This window comes from Trichoplusia ni, chromosome 7, assembly GCF_003590095.1.
Source record: "Trichoplusia ni isolate ovarian cell line Hi5 chromosome 7, tn1, whole genome shotgun sequence".
Classification (NCBI taxonomy): domain Eukaryota; kingdom Metazoa; phylum Arthropoda; class Insecta; order Lepidoptera; family Noctuidae; genus Trichoplusia; species Trichoplusia ni.
In genome coordinates, this window is record NC_039484.1 from 13264022 (window position 1) to 13287012 (window position 22991).

A 22991-nucleotide genomic window follows, 5' to 3' on the forward strand; every position below is an offset into this window, starting at 1 on the left:
AAATATGGTAACAAAATTTGTTTCACGACAAATTTTACTCATTCAAAAATTTTGATTATTAAATACAAATACATAAAATGCCGTTACATTGAATTCACAATAGTACCTTTGAGTGATAACCTTTCAGAATTCTTCTGAAAAGTGTCTTGTCAACTAGAACGAAACGTAGCGAGACCGTGTTACGTAGCGTGGTAAGCTAGCGCGAGAATTGAATTTTACCCTGATAAAAGGTGAGTTTGTTTATTTTATCCACGAGACACTTTGTCATATTTTTTTACTCATGCTACCTTTTGAATGTATTATGAGTCAGCTAATCGCCCTACAGCGGCCAGTACCTACTCGTATAATTAAGATTGCGATGACATCAAATACCATGATCCTAAGACTAATCCAGGCGGGCAGAAAGATATCGATGCTAGATTTATTAGTAGGTACTGCTTTTCTTAGATTGTTTTTTTGCGTGTGAAATTTTAATTATTTAAAATTATAGTTGTTTAGTTACTCCTTATAATATTTTAGAGATTAGCCGGAACAAACGAACAAATAGTCAGGACAGAATAGGAAAACATGTTGTTTTGGGGTTTGTATGAACCGTATATTTATATACTTATATGCATGTAGTTTAGCTTATTTAAAATATTTTCCCATAAAATATTAAGACAGTAAAACAATTATACAATACTGACTATTGCTCTAGTCGACTTTTATGACACATTAATTAATTTTTTTTACCTACTTAGGTACTTAACAAAAGGGTGGCATTCGATTTTCTTAATTTTTCGTTTAAAAAATAGATTGAAAAAATGGCTTTTTTTAGATATATACTTTTAAATAAATTTGAAAGTAGGTATCATTAACAAAAAAATGACACAGTTTTGATCAATTATATCAGCCAGAGCCTTTTGAATACGCTTTCATATTGTATAAACTCCCGAAACTTTTATTAAAATATCGAAAATTCGTTAAAACAAACAAGTAAAGAATATGTCGCAGGTCAAGCGGCAATTTGATGAGCTGTCAAAAAGTCAACATATCGCGGACAGAGTATAAAATATAGGTATAGGTATTTAGGGCTAAACTTTTAATAATACGAATAGTTTGCACTAAAAATACTAACAAATTTCAAGTTCGAAATGATAAAATCATCGGATCATTCAACTTTAATTTCTGCTTAGTATTTATTCATAGTTCGATGAAAAAATATTTTTTAATTATATTCTCGGCACAGAAACTTCCTCAAATCTTTATGAAATAGCTAGCTAAGTACCGAGACTGTAGCTAAGTAGGCATTAAAACTTTAAGTGTATGCAAAAATCAATAGATACTTACGTCATCGTAATTACCATTCACATCGACCGCCGTGCGCATTCTTAATGGCACAGGACAGGGGAAGCGAGCTGGGTCGTCGACCCGACCTGTGGGGTAACTTGGGACTTCCTCCAGTGCTTTGAACCCTCAAAACTTAGGTATACATACCTCAAAAAGTCATTTAAACCCTCGGTATTAAGGCACTCTAGATCTTAGCACACAATATTATTGCCTGTTTAATAGGGCCATTTCGCCTTATTTATTTATTTATTTTATTTATCATTTATGTACACAGACCAATAAAAGTATCACAAATATAGAAACGGCTAAACCTTACTGCGGTCTTTAAAAGTAAGTCTTGCAGCTGCTTTAAAGAGACTGCAAAGATTACTCTATCCTTATTCAGATTCGATTCAAACTAATCAATCTTGTCGTTTCCCAATCGTTTTGAATTTCATAGTAGTTAATTTTCGTGAGGATGTGGATGATTCCTCACGAAAATTAATATTTGAATACGGCAACAGTTTACTCACGCGTATTTAATTTACTAGAATTGTCCGACTAGTTTCGGCCTGAATCAGAGTCATGAGCTGGCGCATCTGTCAGCTTTGTTGGCTTTTGTATATGCTTAGAAACCAATGTATTTCTGTACCATCTCACTTAGTTGGTTAAATAAATACACAAGTGTCACATCGAGTTACTTACCTACCTTATTAGGAACTTATAATACAATGTCATCAATAAGTTTCTCGAAATTTATTTGGTCAACATACAAAACATAACGAAAGTATTACATAGGCTTATGTTTATTTACAAAATAGATAACCGATATTTACAACACTGCGATCGAAATGGATTATAATAAAATAATACATATTTAAATTATTTTATTTTTAGGTCAAACTCCTTAACTATCTTAATGCACTACTTATTTCACTTATGTTAGTATTCTCTTCACACGATTTACAATATCTACACGCAATATCGACACAGAAAAATTAATCGCATTCATAATTTTTAAAACAATATGTAGTTTTATTGGAACCGACAAAACACAATTCAGATTTTTACTCGTCTTAATTACCTTTAGGGATCTACGAACGAGTCCAGATTGAAAAGCAGGAGTTCCACAGTTGGGGAAGTGGAACTTCGCACCAGTCCCCGAAACTTAGAAAGGTTCTGAGCTAAGCTCGGGCATTTGCCTCCTGCATGCAGTATTTTTGCGAAGTAAATTAATAACAATTTTATAACCATCAACGGTTTTAAAAAGATTACAAGTGTATTGTCCCATTTCAGTCAATTTATTTACATTTTGTTTCCATAGTCTAAAAAAAACTAGTGATCGTTACTTCTTGACACGGAACACAAAATCCGTGGTTTGTTTAGAAATGTATCCGTAATGTGGTCAATTCCATTGGCGGGAAATTGGTATGGCTTAAACTAAACACTGGTACACCGTCAGTGGTACCGGGGAGGTTGGTTTGATAAACTGACTTAATGTTTCGTAATATTTTGCTTAGAGAGAATGTTGTGTCTCCGTTACAATGAAGACTAATTGATGTATCAATTTGACATGAAAAACTTTGACGATGTAGCGTCATTAGAGCTGAGTTGGGAATAAAGTTGAGTAAGTTATTTCTGTGTAATATTACTCTAAAGGAGACCATCGCTACATCACATGGAAACGAAGTTTTGACTAAAGGCAGAAACATGTAGTAACAAAGATCGGTGTGATTTTTGTCAATAAGGAATATATCCAAGAGGTGGTCTAAGGTGTTGGCAAGATACACTGCTGATAGACTAGGTAATTTCAACTCTTCTTGATGTGAATAACGATTAAAACTAGTAGCCGTATCCATAATATTTTCTAATAATATGAAATTTCTGTGACATGTCGTGGTACTGTCTGCTAGACCTTCGTTTGTTCCTCGACCATCGTTGAATAGAACTCTCCTGTCTAACATGAAAAGTAATTGACCTTCTTGTAACGCAGTTACTCCTTGAGCATGGTCTGTTATAAACGTGAGGCGACTCCTCCTATCCTGAATAAATGCCATGCTAGTAATGGGATACATGTTTGACTCAATACGTCTACTGATGTTCAAAATTCGAGAAGTGTATTGAAATCCATTGTTATCAGTGTAAATTTGTGGAGGATTACCATTACTAATATCCGTCTGTATCGATAAAAACAGTTCCAACTCTCGATTCTTTGGCGAAATATCATAATCGACTTTACTTTCAATGAGGATAGCATTAGACAAGGGACTTCTAAGAAGATTAAAGATTTTACTTGTATGTTGCAACAATCGACCGTAAATAGAAGTAAGTTCAGTTGTGACCAGTCCAGAAATGATCAACAAAACTTTCTTCTTTATTCCCAATCTATATCCAGTCAATACATCTTGCAGCGGTTTACTAACATTAGTATTGAACAAAAACATTCCCGAATTTACATCCGAGTCTTTGAATGCGCCATAATCAACGAAAACCATTTTCTCATTGTTTGTTTCCTTTTCGATTACGGTTTTCATAAAGCCTGTGAATTCATCGAATATGAGTCGATGTTTGTAACTTTCAAGTTGTATATCACCTGATTGTATTGGTTGAATGTTGAACGGAAATATAGATCCGTTACTCACAACATCGTCAATTATACAAGATGAGCAATATATTGTAGCCGCGTTTTGTGAAGCATCATAAGTCTCTTTTATTTTAAATAATTCTAACGTCATTGGAGGTACCATTACGGCAAAATTAATTTTAAAGAACCGTCTTGAAATCTTTACGATATTATCCGAATTATATTTCCAAACAGGATTTATTTGAATCGTAACGTCTTTTTTGTTGTGATCGACAATTCTTATATTTGGATTTCTAGTTACAACTTCTACTATTTCAGTCCTTTCGTGACTTAGCGAGTTAAATACATAAATTTGATCTCCCGGCGAAACTGTTCTAAACACGGATATGAATTCACCATCTCTATACACGTATTTTTGCAAGTATGCTGTGTGTTGCTCAGGTTTCAAACTCAGATAACTGGCACATATTTCTTGTATGTACCAACAATCTTTCACAGTGGATAAAATTTGATTATGAACGTATTTTAAGGCGTAAGCAGTAACCGTTCCACTGACAACATTTCGATCAACTAAACGAGCAACTGTTTCTCGTGCCTTAATTAGTAGTTCATAAATTTGGCTGACGTTAGATCCCCGAAACACGTCGAGATTCAACGCATAAGAAAAGAGTATTTCTGTTGTTCGTAGTGTAGATTGGAGGCGTCTTAACAATATTTTTGTAAAAGGTCTTGACGTATAAAATCCTGTCCAGTAAGCAGGACTTCCAGAACTTATGTCAGCGAAATTGAGAAAATCTCCTTTTAAGGAGTGGAAATTCTTATATTTCTCTTTTATGGTTTCGAAGTAATCTTTAACTGTGCCAAATTCAATCGTTGCTTTGTAAATTTCTTTGTTAGCTGTAACGAAATCAGCAATTTTTTGGTAATTATTGTATTGATAATCAAATTCAGATTGTTTCTCATACCGATGCAAACCGCCAAGAGGTGCTATAATAACATTGTGTGGCGAAATCGTTCCTGTTTTAGAATATTGTTCAAGAAGTAGTTCAGCCTTTTCTTTGACGTTGAAGGCGCTGATGTCTAGATTTTTATGTGAAGTTGCAAAATTAAATTCTGATGTACAGAGAGGGCCATTAGGGCCACACGCTTTAAATCCGGCTGAATTAAACTGTAGAAAGTGTGTTAATACGGCATGCTTTGGGTAACGGTCATTGCCAATTCTGTTCAGCTCCTCGTTGAGGCTCGATTGATATACTTTCTCATCTTCCCAATTCTGTAACCAAACAAAGTCACTATACTGATACTCCGCAAAGAACTGCTCCCAGGAGTAATGCAGATTAGTGAACACCAGTTGATTAATATTCGATGCTGCCAAGAGGTACGCCATGGTGGGACTATGAGAGACGCTGTTAGTGAGCCAAGCCACTTTCGGCGTATAATTTAAATGTTGTTTCAGCCACTGATGTCCTGGAAATAAAATGTAGGATGAGGGTTTGTCTAATTTACTATCTTTGAATAAACAAAGCACTACGCTGTGAGTAATATAAATCAGGCAGTTAAAGATTTACAGCTAGTAGTTCTAAGAAGTAGTGGTAAAGAAATAGGTCATATTAGAAAGTCAATTGGTTCATATTTTTACCTTCAATAAGTTGATGAACTAAGCCAAATAAATGGGTTGTCGCCTCATCAGGTTCAACCCAGAATCCAGTTGTTATCTCCAATTTCCCAATTTTTAATAGTTTTCTGAATGCCTGAATAATTGAAAATTAATTAAGTTAGGTACCTAATTTAACGAATATTCAGATAATGAATGTGTGGAATACTTACCGATCGAGTTTTGTGGGTAGTCGTTTTCCACCATTGACTCAAATGTGAGACTTCATTCCAACTGAAAGTGAGTTTGCTATAAAATTGAAGTTTTTTCACTACATTTGACAAAATCTTTGAAACAGTCTCTTTATGATATTGTTCAAATGTACGTTTCCAAATACTATCGACGTGTGTTCGCGGTACAAGTATAACCTACGAAAAGGAGATCGTTTATTACAAACTCTTTAAAACAATGACCAACGTCAACGAGTCGGCAATTGACCTACCTTAAGTGGAGGCCATTTCGGATTTCTCATCAACGATTCGTAGCGCCTATCAAAAATATGATTCCAATAATGTTTCTTCGTCATCCAGAAAGGCTGTAACAAGAGGATAGATTAGGTACCTATAGTAGTAAAGTCTCTACACGAAGGCACATAAAGACGTATGCGAAAACTTACCTCTATGTTTAATAGTGAAAACTTTTCTTGCGCATCCATATCGGCCTTAGCTTCTTTTAATATTGAGCACGTAAAGGCATCCGTAGTTAGATTGTAACTAAACATGGTACTATCCATAGGCATACCTTCAATGAAAAAATCTGCCTTCTCATTTTCAGGGTCGACATCAATATCAATAATACTGTGTATTGTATCTTTAAGAGCAGCTGTGGTTTCAGTTATAGTTGGAGTTTTGCTCTTTGGAATCAGAATACCCTTAACCTGAAGACTTTCGTTATCTTTGGGTATGTCGTGGAATTCAGGTATAATAACGGTATTCTCTTTGCTACTCCCGCCCCTTTGTTCAGCGCTTTGCGTGTCGCGTTCCTCTATGGGCGGAAAAAATCTCGATGGTGTAGGAATTTGGTAATAGTTTTTGATCGCTAACTTGATGTTACTCAAATTGCGATAGCTCTCAAGTGCATCTTTTGGCGGTTGTAGGGTTACGTTAAGATCAGTAAAAGTATTTCGCGCTAATCTTAACTCAGTGGGCAACTCGGGCTTAGATATTTTCATCCTAGAAAATGATGCTTTTCCTTTACTCGTCTCTAGTGACGATAGTATCGTTGATATTTTAGGCCTTGCCATGTTATGGAAAACTGTCTTCATTTGAGCTATTCCCGGAAAAATCAGAGCCTCGTTAAAGCGCAGAGAATGTTGATTCGTCATGTTTTTCCAAATTGATTCCGGTGCACTGATTTCACTAAACGGCCTTTGGACCATTTTCGACTGGTTACGTACGATCTTTCGTAAAGCTAAAAGTTTAATTTTTACTATTAGAAAGCATTTGAATCACTTTTGTCTAATTATTTTTAATACATTTAAATATGATTGATCTATTTTGCTTTTTATGAATATTACAAGTAGTACTTACTTTTCTCATATCCCGTAACTTTCGTTGTCAGTAGCAGTACTAGTAGGACGGGTGCGCACGACACGCGGATTATACTGACCATCGCTGTTGAACAACTAATTGAGGTATCCATTATGAGTGTTGTTTGAAAAATATACATTCAACATTACACTGTTTACCCACAGTGTCGTGTTATGTTCAGTCCGACTTTCTTGTTTGTAAACATTTTTTTGTGTAAAATGTGTCCGCATGATGTTTTAAACGAGGTCGAAGTTCGGTACTTATTCATTCTGAGTTTGGCTTATACATAACATGGTACTTATTTTGTAACCGATTGGCACGGTCGCATATTGAAACAAAACAGTTGATTGCTATGTTTAAATAATAGTACTCGGAAATTTGGTCATAATGTATTGGGTAGATACGTAATGAAGTATGTGTTTGAGATGAATCGTACGGCTATCAGATGTCGACGTTTGGAATTCAGATGATTGATTTACTGTAGTCAGAAAGTAGCTGTCGAAAACCATTTTTTAGGCCATTTAATCAAAATAAATCAAGATTCAATAACTTATGCGTCGATATTTAAAATGAGAAGTATTGAAATACAGAATAATGTTCATGATAGTTTTATTTTTAATTAGGTGTACTAGCACTAATCTACCGATTAAGTAAAAAATAGACTCTCTTTTATTTGTGAGCACCTACTTCCTACTTTGTTCTGAAACTCACCACACAATTCTGGACATCCGTGTGACACTACCGGAATCAACAAAATAAACCATGAAATGAAATGAAATGAAATGAAATGAAATCATTTATTCTGCAAATAGGATATTTCATCACTTTTACATGTCTTTTTATAAGAACGCTGGAGCCGACATTTCCTATCTGACTACCCTGAGAAGAAATGTCGAAACAAACTCATGGGGTCGTAGTCTCTTTTAAAGTCCAGACAGTTTTAAAATATGAGTAAAGTGTATAAACTAATGCAGAGTATTTCAATGGAATGGATAATAATATACCTGCATAAGGTTTATACTTACAAATATAAATATATGTTGGAAAAGATAAAAAAAAAACCGCAAATAAGTTGCATATTGGATTAAATAATAATTAATATTAGTAAAAATAAATTCATGCAAAAGCACAAAAAATGTCAAAACTGTAAAAGATTATATGCAAAAGCACAAAACATGTCAACAATTATAAACACAAATAATTATAGCTGTATAAGCGAGCAGTTCAATCCCAAGCGTTTTTATCATTTACATAATCGGATATTTTGTAATATCCTTTTCCGGATAGTTTTAATTTAATAAAAGTTTTAAATCTCCTAGTCGGTAGCTTACGAACATGAATGGGAAGCTTGTTGTAGAAACGTATACATTGACCCATGAACGAGTTGCTTACTCTATGGAGACGAGTAGCATGTACGGCTAAATTATGTTTGTTCCTTGTATTAACTGAGTGAACATCGGACAATTTCACAAAGTTTGATTCGTTTTTATGAACCAGCGTCACGTATTCTGCTGCAGCGGGATTGACCGAAAGGGTTACCGTGGGCCCTGTACCTGAACGGCAAAGGAAGGAACATGTGTGGGTTATATTCAGTAAAAGACCAATCCAGTCCAGTCAACCCAATGCGGAAGAAGTCATACAAAAGGTACCTAGTACATGCTGAGCCAGGCTCCCAATATGCGCGACCATGAGACACATACCACCCGATTGAGATTTTATATATTTGTAATGTGTAATCTACCTTTCCTATTTGATCTTGTTATTGATTTATCAGTGATGTAATTAAGTGAAAAAAGTACCTAATCACATTTTTCGGGTTTCTAAATGGGTTCTAAGAACACTATTAAAAACAAGAACTACCAAGCTTTGCCGCCCTAATGGCTTTCTCAGCTCATCAGGCCCCTGACTGCATCATAAACTAGGTCTTCCATACAAAACTGTAATCAGCTGATTTAGATAGACTAAACTTTCTTGGAGAAAGTTGTTTAATCCCATGTAGAGAAGCGATATTTTAAAAATAAACTTGTTGTATAAGAACTATTTTACGATACCTATTTTTGTCTCTCCTAAACTTATTTTCATTGAAATAAATACAAGTTTGGTAAGAAAACTTATGACAATTTTAAAATGTAGTCTCCTAAGTCACTGATCAAATCGCATGCGCGACTGTATGGCACGAAGTTAGCTACGACTTGCTACCAACATAAAGTTACAAACGGGCGGGTGTTTCTATCGATCGGCCCTATAAGGGGCGAACGCCGGCTTTACCCTACAGTTTTACCCAAACAAATGTTGTTTAGTTTGACATAAAACATGGTAAGTAAAACGTCGCTAACTTATATTTTCACTTTATACATGTTATTGCGAATTCTTTATACATTATGCGAGCAATTTATTGTTGTTTTCATTCTTGTTACGTGGTGTGTATAGAAAATGGGTGTCGTACATGTAAACATAGTGATAATCTTATTTGCATTTGCATCTGATTACTGATGTGATTAAACTCTGCGATCGACGCGTGTGGAATTAAAATAATAATATGTTGGTATGATATAACTGTGGAAGGCAAAATAAAATAATATATATAGTAAGCACCTAGTTTCGTGTAGATACGATAAAAAATGTGTCATTTATTTTAAGAAAAATAAATGTGTAGATACTTAGGTATTTATTTTACTCTTGCTAATTTTTATATTGAAAAAACTTAAAAAAATAAAAAAACCATTCAGCAAATTAGTGAATCTAGTCCTTAAATCAAAGTAATAACAGCTGACATTGAAACTTTTTTTCTTTTTAAGGATCCAAGTTCTATGAGCTCGTCTGGTCTGTTGGAGTGGGAGTTTTCGTTGCCATCTGATCAAATAATTTCTCATGGATGGTACCACGGCGCGCTGAGCAGGACTGCGGCCGAAACCCTGCTGCAGCAGGATCGAGAGTTCTTGGTCAGGGACTCGTCTTCACAGCCCGATAATTACGTGTTAAGCTGCCGGTCAAATGGACAACACTTACATTTTGTAATACAACGGGCAAGTCTTCAATGCGTTCTTGCTATTGCCCTTAGGGTTTCTGTCACCACCAATAGAATAGCCATAGTCATAAAATATGTTTTTTTTCAGATCGTGGTGCACCCTGACACTGTATACGAGAGACACCAGTACCAATTCGAAGATGAAGCCTACGACACTGTGGCAGACCTCATCACCTCATACGTCGGTTCCGGAAAGCCAATTTCAGCAGCTTCTGGAGCGAGAATCCAGTACCCGGCTAATCGCGTGACGCCTCTTACCAACTATATTCAGAACGATGACATCAGTTCCGTCGTGTCCCCGGTTACAGACGGATCATACGGTAACCCCTACAGTCTGTACAGCCACTTCGCGGCTAAGCCTGGAATGCAGCTGCGATTGCCTTTCAAAAAACAACGATCTCACTCTCTAACTCCTATTGATATGGGACAGCATGTCACTCACGGCAAAAGTGCAAGTGCCGACGGTGTCATTCAAAGTCAGACTAGTAAGCTAGGGAAAAGCTTTTGTAGCGATTCTTATAACAATTCCAACACTTGGGATGCCAACCTCCCGACTAGCCCACCTGCCAAACCAGCGAGATACGATGGACCCAAAGCCGAAGAAAGAAGATTAGAGCTACAGCGACTGTACCAAGTTTCAGGATCAGATTCTGGCAATGGATCTGGAGATTCTACACAAAGTTCTGCTCACAGTGACCCTAATAAGTCAAGAATGGAATCAGATTATAATTTAGTGACTCCGACAATTAAACAGCAATTCGATTACGAGCTCACCGAGGCCAAGTTATTGCAGACCGAAAACATTGACTACGTGGTGGAATCTAGAATTAATTTGGAAAATTTTCAGTCGCAAATCATACCGATGGGGTTAACTAAACCTCTGGAGTCTGAAACGCTGCATACCATCAAGCTTCTGTTACGTACTTCCGGCCCGAGGATTTTATCGAATCACATGACAAAAGTGGATTTGTATTTTATGTTCGACAATGCAATACAAATCGAAGGTCTGGACAAAACCGCTTCTGGACTGGAGCTCTTGTTCCTGCCGCAAGGTCGACCGCTGCGTTTAGATGTTATAGAAAGGTTCGTTGTGTAGTGAAAGACATCTTAGGTAGTATCATCAGTAAGATTTATTTAATGTCTTTATTTTTTCTAGGATCGAGACGTTTCGCCTTCTCATAGCAGTAACAATATTGACTTGCCAAACGGACAGACAGCGAGCTGACACAATTAACGACTGGATACTTCTAGCAGTTGAGACAAAGACCGCTTTGGGTAATCTCTACGGGTTCTCTGCTATTATGTTTGGGCTGTGCATGCCTCAGGTACGACACTGACTAAGTACATTAACTTTATTACCATAGTATTAATTTTTGTATTGATTTAATATTTTTTTCCACAGGTGGAGTGCTTGGATAACGCCTGGAATATCTTAAGACGCGTCTATACAGACAACGCGTTTATGTTCGAAGCTAAACTAAGGCCGTGTTTCAAAAGTATGAATGAAGGAACAAATCCTTTGCCTCCAAATACGACTACACCGAACATTCTTCCAGCAGTGCTGTGCTTCCATTTATTTGGTAATATACTTTTGAATAAGTATCTCTGGTTAGGATTTTTGAAATACATGGTTATCAGTCCTAACTTTTATTTTCCTATAAATATACATAGGTCTCATTATCTGTCTTTTCATCTACATACAGACGGCGAAGGCGGCGGCCTTTTGCAGCCAGACGACACGTTCTCGTTCAGCCTGATGAACAGTCTAGAGTTCGACTTCAACGCTACGGCAGCCCACTTGGACGCGGCCCGACACTTCCCCAACCAGATAGACATGTTCAAACGGAACGCCAGAACCGTTGTGCAGGAGATGTCTTCCTTAGGACCAGTCTTGGACCCGACCCTGCTCGAGTTATTCAGAACTGAGTTCCATATTAACTTCCTGTGGGGCGAGAGAGGCGCTCTCACCACCCCGAACCAAAGATTCGCCCGTTTAACGGATATTCTGACAGCCATGGCTAACAAACTAGCAAACCAACCTCCCGACGCAGACGACATTGTTTAACCGTATTTTTAGAACAGTTTACCATATCACAGAAACGCCAATTTACAAGTTATTGTGTATGCGTAGGAACATGAATATTGGATAATTAAGATAGGTACTTTGCTCATTATTTACACTGAAGCAATATCGACAACGCGAATATTTTATAATTTTTGTTTTTATAAGAAAACAGTTTTGTCGTAATATGTAAGTATGTATAGTACAAAAACAATTGTTATAATTTTGCACTGCCCATACTATAGTTAGGGCTTTTTGAGGCAATGCGAGATATAGCGATCGAGTTGAATTACATTGCGGAGCTGTGCAGGTCAGGCTAGTATTAGTGTATAATCTATGGGTCAGGCGGCCTGCCACCACGACTTACTGGTATTGCGCTGTCACACATCACCACAACCATATTTTTGTCTACAACTTTCATACAACGCCATCTAGTCACAAACTAAGCAAACCTTGTATTGGACAATAATTGATAAAAATACTTATATATTTCTAAATTCATACATGATATCGATAAATTACACCCAGACACAGAACAAATGATCGTGTTCATCACACATACATTGGTCCTAGGTGGAAATGAAACCCACGACCTTCGGTACAGCAGTCAGAGTCACTAACCACTAGACCAACAGGCCAGTCGTTACAATATTACTACTTAATAGAACTATTGCTTTCTTTAGGTCGTACTGTGGTCGTGAAGTAGTATAACATCGCCGGCAATGTATCACAACTCGCTTTATTTCTCGTATCGTCTGAATTAGCTTTCATATAAGAATTGGTGTATAGTACCGACCTAGTCAAGTGCATAGTATGTGAAGGCTCACAAATATTGCAATAAATATGAATACTCGTAACAGTAACTTTATGAACGACGTGTACCTTATTTTTGATCTCAAATAGTTTTATTACAATTTATATTTAATGCATAAACATATACTACTGGAAAAAATGTATTTTATTTTAATATACCTCGATAAAACTAGTGCCCTATTAAAGTAGGCCATGTTGATAATAGTAAACTTTTTCTTTTCTAAAATATTTAATGTCTCGCAAAAATGATTAAATCAGAAAAAACACACGATTAAAAACACATTGCTTTTATTTATCACTTTAATCATGAAATCATACAAAATTTCAACTTAAAATACATAAAATATTAAATAATGTTCAAAATATGAACTGGTTACTTAAAATCCGTATAAATTCATTGGTGACCCCGAGAATAAAAAAGTGAAGAACTACGTTAGATAAACAGGGTTTAAGTCGCAAGAAGCCAGACTCATGTAAAACTAGTATCTCAGAAACAATAGTCCCAAATATTATACAACTATTAAAAAGCCAACATTATTAAAATCTAAATCTATTTTGTAGATTGAAAACGCTACGCATTAATCAATTTAATTCTCCTGTACTTCTTCTCTAGGTATCTAGATTAATATTAATTATTATCAACATGATTACCTATGTTTAACTAACACGCCTTAAAATAGCTAGTCGGGATAACATTAACACAAGACTATTATCTCTGAGAATTGCACTAAAATATTTATAAAATGAAAGCTAACATCTGTATGGTAGCACGAAGACGGATTGGTCAAGTCTTTAAAAAACACGACTACTTGAGGATGTTCAGGGCCTACCGGTACAGTAATATAATTATAGTTGTACATACATAATAATATTACCTTAAGAGGTGTTTCAGTGTCGGTAGGATCCCTCGTTAAAATAGTGATATTGTGGTCTTATATAAAATCCTGCTTTACATTGGTATATTAGATAGATTTGAACAGATTCGTTTCGTATTAGGGTCGAGTTTAAAATCGCCAAATAACTTTTATTCGGTGAATATGCTTGACGATTCGACAGCTTTTATATAGAAAATATGTCAAACCACCAAATTAAAAGTTAATTGATGATTTAAAAGTGGGCTCTTAGGTGTTTCTAAATAATTTTCAGGCTCGTCGCCATTGAACTTATCTTTAAAAAAGTATAAATACTACTAAAACTATATGATTAAAATATACGCTTATTCCACGTAGGATGGAGGGGCTCGCGGTTGTGTAAAAACCTCATAAAACAATTGATCATATAGGTTATGCGTAGGTTGGTCCGTGGACTAGTGAGAATCCATTTTGATGGCAAGACCCTTCCATGCCAAACGACGTGCCAGATAAACAGTCTCATCGAGAGATACCGAGCTACACTGTATTCACTAGAATTACTCCTAAGTAATCAGTACATGTATGCAATAAGACTGGGGCAGACCCAAATATTTGAAAAAGAAAGCGAAAATTACACCGTTACTTTTTAAAACCTCAATTATAATTCCACACGCTACGCTACGTCTGGAAATGCAATAACCGCAGCTTACAAGCAGCCAGTAACGCGAAGCGTCGGTTCTAGTGTTGTAAGAAGAGAGATGATAGCTCTTAAATCAATTTCCACAACAGACTAATGTATAAGGTACCTTAACTACATAAAAATGCTATTAACAAAAATATAAATTTTGAATACATTCAAAATAAACATATCATATAATGGTAAATTTGTTTACTATGATCAAAAATTATATTAAAATTTTTGTCTTATTGTAAATAGATTTTTTCGTGTTTTTTTATTAAAAATCGCCAATATTAGTCCAGACATAATAGAAGAATTAAATGTTTAGTTTGCAATAATTCGCATGGAGCTGGTAATTGGTGAGGTCATAACTATAAATAGTAAAAAAAAAATAGTCTGTAGGTGTCAACAAAATATTGTCATAGTTACTTTTTGGGATCATCATTGCATTTTGAAGATATCGCGATGTCAAGGATTGAAAATATTACTTATTGGGTAAGCGTTGAGTGAGGCAGAGTATGAAGCATATTATTAATTGTATATATTTATACATTATTTTATTGAGGTTTTCAAAGTAGAAAGTTTATAATATAAAGAAAAGAAGAGTTTATAATGGTGGTGCGGTAATACGTGAGAGATATATATCGAGCGATATCACTGAAACAGTGATCCGTAAAGAAATTTTTAGATAATGGTATGATCTACAATTTATGTCTCACCTATTTTTGCAAAAACATTTGGTTTCTGACGACAGCTTTCTTTTACAATGATGTGTTTATCACCTCCACCAATTTCCAGATAGATGCGATGTTTTGCAAACTTAAATGTCTATTTTGATTCGGTAATATGTTATGTCATAGTTTGACAGTCTCTGGTATTCATTGCTTTCAGCAAATGTTAAAATTTCAGTGATTTAGCAAAAAGCGCCACAGTCGCTTGAGTCTTATCTCCGTTGAAGCGTCTGAGTTCGACGATAGCCTGAAAAGAATAACAAATACAAGTCATGGTGAAAAATTATGATAAAAAACTTCGCAACATGTTATCGTGTTAAAATGACGCATCACGATGATATACAAAGTCCAAACCGCACCTGTTCTCTGGTGAAACCAAGGGAAACTATTTCTTCCACTTCTGTCTCTCCAAACTGGTCGTTCGGCAAAATGGTCTGGCTGGGATCACCAAGCACTGCAAAAGATAAAATCATTCTTAACATTCACATTTTTGTTTGACTTACACTTGGATCGATAGACCAGTGTAATATAATTGTACTAATCTACGAGCTAGGGATACCTAATAATTAATTAGCTAGGTTTGTGTCTACCTATCATACATACCCATTCTCTGGTTATTGATTTGCATAGGCACTGAGGTCGATTGGCCGCTAGACGTCGGTCTAATACGCTGGTTGCCGCCAGACTCTGTTCAATTTTAAATATGTTACATAATTGCAATTATTATTACCAATCCAGTGCTAAATACAATTTGCTGACTATACATTTGCACGCTATAATAATAAACCAGTCTACTTATCTACCATTTTTTTCAGTCTCATGATTCGTAAATAGAAAATGTGCTAGTGGTCATGTATGCGATTTAAGTAATTAAAAACGTATGAAAGTTACTTTAAGTTACTACTAAAACTAACACTTTACAATCGCAAATAACTATTATTCAACAGTTTCATATGACTGATTATAAAATTTATATGATCGGAGACTATGGTTTGTGAAATAATGTCAAGAAATGCAAGTTTTTAAACATACCAAGATCGTGATAAACCATGGCAATATTTGCCGTGAACATCCTCAAAGCGCTTGACAGAGATAATAATAATAGACCCCCATGCACTGCGGAGCTAGACCCCCTTGTTTCGTTTAGTTTCTTAACTTGTCAGTTTCATTACCGTTTCCATTCACTGACCCGACTTTCCCGACAAATATGCACGCATTACCGACAAGCAGTTTAGCTACACCGCGCATGCAATCAACTACACAGAAACAAGGGATTAGTTTTACTATTTTTATTGTTTTAAATAATACGTTACTATGTTTATTACGTTGCAAAACGAATAACAGGTTCAACACAATTGATAGATGTGTGTGTTATTTCTTTTTGGCACGCCCACCTTGTTTAGACTTCTCCATAGCTTCTTTGACTTGTCGTTCCTCGTGGTCTCTCATGGACTGGTTGACGATCTCGTCCTCGGAGTAACCGGAAAGGCGCGCGCACTCGGGCAGCTCCGACTCCGGCAGGAACGGCGTCTCCGTGCCCGTCGTGCCGATACGAAGCACGTTCCGCTTCAAATCTATGTTACACTGGCGTAACACGTCAAAACATACATTAGACTCAGATTCACTGCATTTATTTACAATCACAATGATCTTAGAAAATTAATGAATTTTACACCAATGAGAAGCTCTTTGCAGATTAATTAACAGAATATCATCGGTTAGGCTAGTTTTTAATGTTGTAAAATAGGCATAAATAACAAAATAAACGTAAACGGTTTTGTTTTGGCAAATAGCAAATTTTAGAAAAATGTGCTTTTATACAATGTATTTTCCATGCAAATAATTAAAACCTAAAAAAGGAATGGTGTACTCATTCAAGCATCTATTGTAATGACTAGAAAAAGTAATAAGTTTCAATATAAGTTAAAAAATAATTCAGCTTAAGTATTAAGAACCATTTAAAACTTACTTGATGTCTCTTGAGCATGTCTAAACCAAGGAGCATGTCCATAGGTTGTTCTTCAAGCACAGAGAATGATGTGGTGAGGAAGTCCTTTTCGATTCTCATTTGGACCATGTGAATTCTTCCGATAATCCTCTGGACGCCGACGCCTTTAGCTATGCCTGCCCATCTAGCAATCAAACAAGCATGGATGCATGAAAACATACAAAGAAAATATTTAAATGACTTTGCAAGTTGGTCCTATTTTATTAACTAAAACTGGTTGTAAATTGGGTTTAATTGTTGAATCCTTTGTAAATTATCTGTAAATATTAAATAGACTAGTCAACAGTGTATTTATAGAACAAATCCAAAGGCAACTGTTTCTTTTATGGCCTTCTGTACTGACATGGAGAATAATTTAAAGAATTTCAAATATTGATCAAGAGATTTTCTAGAAGAAATCTAAAGCATCATATTTACATTACATGAATAAAAGATCTATTTTTCCGACCATTGTTCTTGAATAAATGTCATTTTTATTCACATAGCCAAAATTTTACATGTTTTAAAGGCATCCATATTAGATGTATCACAACCTTGACTTATGGTAATCTTTAAGGCTAGATACACTACTTACCAGTTAAAAAGTATATGGTCAGGCAAATTTATGATTATACTGAATTTGGACATCACATCTCTTAGCAATATAATTCTCAAAAATTACCTTTACACAACTGCAGAAGAGAGTTTTGCCAATTTAAGGGAAAAAAATGATACATCCAAGCACACTGTAGTTACCTTGTGTCAACCAGCCGCATTATGTTACAGCGCTCAGCACAAGCGGCAGACATTATAGTTGTCTGCGCACCAGAGTCTATGAAGGCTTTTACTGGAAATCTAAAACAAATAAAATCAAGTAATAATAAATTACCAGCTTCATAATACTACATGTAACAAACATGGTATTTTTCTCACATCTTTGTTAAAGGACTTAGGTTAGATCAGTAACCAACCGGATTTTCTCTATTTTACTCCAACCAGTTACATAATTAAATATTAACTTTACTAATAGACAAGTGTAAAATGTGTTTAAACATTACCATTAACCATTTTTTTAGGATTAAGTTTTACAGAAGAATAGAAGGTAAAGAGTAACCCTCACCCATTGACGTGGCAGTTGATGTAAAGCATGACTACAGTGCCGAAAGTTTCAGGGTTGTACTCCATGGCTGCCTCCATGTTTGCTTCAATGTTCTTCTGCCGAATCTCCTCAGCAATCATTCTTTGAGCCTCTGTATCAAATGGATCTGAATTCATCATCCTGTGAATAGTGTACCTTTGTAAGTTGTGTCCCACTGAATACATTATCCCATTTATAAAATGACCAATATTTTTCACCTTATACGCTGTTGCTGGCGTTCAGTCCTAGCTAAAATTTGTTCGCGAAGCACAGAAGCAAATGTATCTATGAAACATAAGATTGAAATTTACAAAATAATGTTTACATTTGTTAGAAAAATGGTTAGTAATTGTTCACATACCAAGGTTTCCGCTGAGTAGAGCATCAGCTAATCTTGGATTGTTTTGCTTGAGCAAGGCAAGCTGGTCTGGATTAGCTAAAAACATCTCCCTGATGATGCGTGGGTCCTCTTCAACTGGTGGGTTCCTTGCTGCCATTGAAGTGCTAGCCCCTGTTGGTACCCTGATGTTGCTGAAGTCTAAATTTGCTAAGCCTGTTGGCAAAGCTACAAGCAAGATGATGTTTTTATTATATTTTTGTAAAAAAAAACGAAATCTACCACTCAAATTTAAAAAAAAATCTGATGGCTTGACACCTCATGTCATAATTTTTTTTTAAATCAAAATTTCAGATCTCATTGTTTGCATGTCGCCAGTAAGAAGTTTGTCAAAATTTGGCCTTGTGTCATCAGTGACAATAGGCATGACAATGCAACTTTAATGCACAGTGAAAATAGTGGTGCACATACCTTGACTGGAATCATTTTGGTTGAGGTTTGAGGCAGTCTGCAGCATGTGTATGAGCACGATAACGTCCCCGTCGTGAACGCCGTGCTCTTTCAGAGATTTTTTATCGTCCAAAAGCGGCTTGCCATTGTAATTCAGGATGATGTCGTTCGCAGGGAACCCGGATTCTATTTCACAAAATGCTTTAAAATTCTCCAACTCCAAATCTTCAGAGACGTCCAAGATGAAGATCTCATCGTTCAGAGTTGTAACTGTGACTTTCATTGTGAAAATAGGATGATGAGCCGACTTTGGACGAGTTGAGTTCAGCGAGGTAAATACGTGTTGTTTGAGTTATACTTCTGGGATGACTGTCCAAAACATTTTAAATTTTGTATACGCCCCCCGAATACACTCGTTTTGTGTGTACACTAACACAAGCACAAATAAATAATAATGAAAGTTGGAACGGTTCCCTGCGATAAATAAAATTATGAGGTAGGTATTCACAAAGGGGGACTCGAAATCGGAGCTAGGGTTGTAGCTGGTGAGCCTTATATGTTAGTACCAAGTTAACGGTATTTTATAGTGAGAATAAATTTACTAAAAAAATCTACTTGATTTTGATTTAACTACAATCAAATAAGTTACAGCAAAATTACAGAGTTTTATTCCTTTGAAACGTGATTTTATGCCACCTGAATTGCTCAAGTTTTACGGTTGAAAAAAACTGCAAAAAAAATATATTAACCAAAATCAAATAAATTATTTTAAAATGTTAAGTAGCCTTTATCATTTGTATTTCAAACTCTGTTCTATTCTATTGGTCTTGACCAATAAATTTTTTGTTGCTTGAGAGATTTTACTTTTTTTCGATTATCTGTGGACGTCACAACACTATTAAAAAAAACAATGTCGAAGGGAAAACTCAGTGGAAACGTCTTCTTTGTTACATACCTATATTTTCTTTCTACGTAGGTAGTCGCGCGAGTGCGGAGTTCAGAGTGCAGGCTTCGGTCGGTATTTACGTGTTATAAACAACGTGTTTGTCAAAGAAACAGTGTTCATTAAAATTTTTTTGTTAATTTATTAAACGAGTGTTCCAGTTATTATAAATATACAATGTGAAATCGACGCATGACGTAGAATGGTAAGTGAATTACTTTTTACCTTATTTTTATTTATTTTTTGCCTTGATATCTTTTTTAAATAAATTGTTTTGTAATACCTACATGTTCCAAGATTATGACTGTGTGTGGCCAGAAGTTTTTAGTGTTAAATATGTGAGGTTTTTCGATAACGAGATAAAATCTTGTTTTATGTTATTGACTCATTTGAAGCCTTTTGTCACGCTTTTCTTCACTACAAGTAACCTAGGACACATTGAACTTATTCAAAATCTTGTAGTCATTTAAAGCAAAGATTTTATTATTAATAAACCGTAAAACTTCGGTGCTGTGGTGACTAGACTTTATTTTGGTCCTTTATTGTTTACACGAAGCTGCATTAGCGTTTTTCGTAGACGTAAAAAATATGTAAATGCAAAGACAATAAATACATATTTTGTTGGCATTTTGATATCTAAAATGAACATGATAGTATAGTTGTACCTAAAGTATTTTGTAATATTAAATTCATTCGTTTTATTTAATTAATAAAGTACCAATAAATATTACCAGAAGCTACAATACACAATATAAAAAAAAAACTTTTGTTAATACATAAAATATCTGTATAATTACCAAAAATGAATATATGTGCAGGTCTTTATTGGACAAAGGTCTTTGAGTAAAAATAAATTCTTGTACAAGATGTAGGGTCACTAAACCTTGATAGATTTCTCTATCTCAGACCTTTCTGAATATCATTGGTTTTTCTTGAGTATTATTGAAATAAATTATTTTACTTTCCAGTGTTAATTTTACTTTATTTTGTAAATACATTTTATTGAATATTCCTTGTTAATTGTAGGTAGACATGAAAAGTATTTGTGAGAAAATTTATCTTATGTGCTCAAACTACATTTTATGTTCTTGGATTTCTCAATATGTAAACTGTAAAGTTAGGCATATAATCTAATATACCAATTCTTTCCTATTGTAGTCTTGTAGTAGATCCTCATATTAGAAGATCTTTATAATAGAAGAATGTTGATGGAGTGCTTAGAAACTGAAATCCTAATTTGATATGGGCTTTTCATGGCATAATTAAAAAGATAGTCATGTAAAACATCAACAGTCATAAATGTTTAGTATAAAATCCAACTGAAGAATACACACAGTCATCAAATCTGAAGAGCATTTTTCTTTTTTTTCTCAGGTTAAGTTTATTTTATATACTACATATAATATTTAGATTTTTTTAATATATTAAACTTAATAATAATACAAAATAAACAATTATTAAAATACAAACTGATTTAGAAAATTTAGGCAGACTACCTCAACGCCGAGACCAACTAAAAGTACTTATTGACTAAAATTCACAAGATTTTTCCTTTACAGAACTGCATCTTCAGTCAATTAGAATAATTTAAAATATCTCCGAGGTGTTATCATGTCGTCAGTGGGACAGCTAGTTCCCCAGGTGACGAGGAGCCCCCCAAACATGACGATCAAATTTAATGGCCCTCGCATCGAGGGGTCTTTCTGCACGTCGATTGATTACAACTATGACCCCATTATAAGCATACTATGTGCAATGTATATTGCATTTGGTATTGTTTATACTTTATTTGGTAAGTCAAACTATTTGATATTTTATATATTTGATATTTGTAATTAAATTAAGTATCTTAGGTAATTCACATACATCCGTATAAATAATATGGTCAGAGACTGTTTAAAAGTAGCAATTCTTTTTCGTTTTAAAGTCTCTCAATGGTTTTTTTTGTATACTAAAAATAACAAACGAAAAAACATCATTGAAATAAACAGCACTTTCACTTGGACTTGGTATTAATCTTTGATTGGTTTATTTAAGTAAAGTTGTTGAACTTGATGCAATGTCCTTGTTCGTATTAACGTAATTTTCACTTAACGATTGTTTTCTGAAAGTGTAGAGTAAACCCAACTAAAATAGTCGATTATTGTCTATTAAGCGATATATTACTATTATAGACAGACAGAAATATTTTACCGAGTTTCTTCAGAGCTTTCTAAGATTACTATCAGAAAGACGTGTATATGATGAACGTCTCGATAAATACCACAAACTTGAAATGCATGGAAAAGTCCGCTCGGAAGGTAGAATATTACGCCGTAGTGCACTTAAAACTTTTTCTTCGTTAGGTACTATTATAACAGTTATTATCAAGAGAAATCGCATGTTATGTTCAAAGAGACGCCAAGATCCACTCAGGTTTCGTTTTTATAAAAAAAAATAACGATTATTTTCTAGAAATCATAAGTAGCTTATGTGCCTCTTCAACATTTTCGATATTTCTATGGCAAATTACGTATCGGAAACTCTTGAACTTAAGTCTTTTAAGAGGCACAGACGTTCAAGTGGTTATCAATAATCACGATCTAATTTAAAAAGAGGTATTTTGTTTGTTGCCACGTGTAATATCATAATTGGTAAAATGGGATTGCCTTTGCCTTTGAACACATTTTAAATCTTTATTCTAACTTGCAAAATGCTTTCTCAAGTTCTTTGTCCTTTGGAATGATGCGAAGCTGCGTACTCGGTTTCTGATGTTTTTATTTCGATATACCTAAGAACCGACAATTCTGAAATCTTTTATTCTATTCTTGAAAGTTATAACTTAAAAAACAATGGTTTCTCAAAGTTCAGCCATAAATACATTTGGCCTGAATGTTAAACGAGTTTCGCCTAATGGC

At 34.9% G+C, this 22991-nt stretch overlaps 4 protein-coding genes across 13 annotated transcripts in view; 2 read left to right on the forward strand and 2 right to left on the reverse strand.

The window, feature by feature from the left end:
• Positions 1–39: 39 nt before the first annotated feature.
• On the forward strand, positions 40–13117 carry LOC113495722 (breast cancer anti-estrogen resistance protein 3). Of its 5 annotated transcripts, XM_026874626.1 has the most exons (6): positions 9202–9391; positions 9874–10101; positions 10192–11186; positions 11260–11428; positions 11506–11683; positions 11807–13117. In XM_026874626.1, the coding sequence occupies exons 1-6, from the start codon at positions 9389–9391 to the stop codon at positions 12166–12168; spliced, it is 1935 nt and encodes a 644-aa protein (XP_026730427.1). In that variant the 5' UTR covers positions 9202–9388; the 3' UTR covers positions 12169–13117. The 5 variants fall into 5 exon arrangements, with proteins under 5 accessions (XP_026730424.1, XP_026730423.1, XP_026730426.1 ...); XM_026874625.1 differs by having other exon boundaries at positions 9200–9391; positions 9874–11186; XM_026874624.1 differs by having other exon boundaries at positions 9200–9391; positions 11506–13117.
• On the reverse strand, positions 2046–7488 carry LOC113495720 (alpha-mannosidase 2-like). The gene is made up of 6 exons (XM_026874620.1): positions 7076–7488; positions 6163–6956; positions 5989–6081; positions 5720–5914; positions 5532–5643; positions 2046–5359 (listed from the first exon to the last, which is right to left on the reverse strand). Exons 1-6 carry the CDS (start codon positions 7212–7214, stop codon positions 2691–2693), a joined length of 4002 nt encoding a protein of 1333 aa, XP_026730421.1. The 5' UTR covers positions 7215–7488; the 3' UTR covers positions 2046–2690.
• Positions 13118–14937: 1820 nt separating the features above from the next.
• LOC113495725 (protein DDI1 homolog 2) lies at positions 14938–19629 on the reverse strand. 4 transcript variants are annotated; one of them, XM_026874630.1, is made up of 10 exons: positions 19173–19625; positions 18726–18929; positions 18583–18649; positions 18347–18505; positions 17983–18081; positions 17209–17371; positions 16634–16823; positions 15843–15926; positions 15599–15693; positions 14938–15486 (listed from the first exon to the last, which is right to left on the reverse strand). In XM_026874630.1, the coding sequence occupies exons 1-10, from the start codon at positions 19432–19434 to the stop codon at positions 15406–15408; spliced, it is 1404 nt and encodes a 467-aa protein (XP_026730431.1). In that variant the 5' UTR covers positions 19435–19625; the 3' UTR covers positions 14938–15405. The 4 variants fall into 4 exon arrangements, 3 of the variants coding, with proteins under 3 accessions (XP_026730431.1, XP_026730434.1, XP_026730433.1); XM_026874633.1 differs by lacking the exon at positions 18583–18649 and having other exon boundaries at positions 18347–18476; positions 19173–19629; XM_026874632.1 differs by lacking the exon at positions 15843–15926 and having other exon boundaries at positions 19173–19624.
• A 171-nt stretch (positions 19630–19800) lies between these two features.
• Positions 19801–22991, forward strand: part of LOC113495726 (transmembrane protein 198) — a 30920-nt gene continuing 27729 nt past the window's right edge. For 2 of the 3 annotated variants that reach the window (XM_026874636.1, XM_026874634.1), the window contains exons 1-2: positions 19801–20299; positions 21654–21886. In XM_026874636.1, the coding sequence (XP_026730437.1) occupies positions 21706–21886 (181 nt within the window). In that variant the 5' untranslated portion in view covers positions 19801–20299; positions 21654–21705. Of the gene's footprint in view, positions 20300–21122; positions 21469–21653; positions 21887–22991 lie in introns of those variants that run through there. The other variant, XM_026874635.1, reaches the window with a different exon arrangement.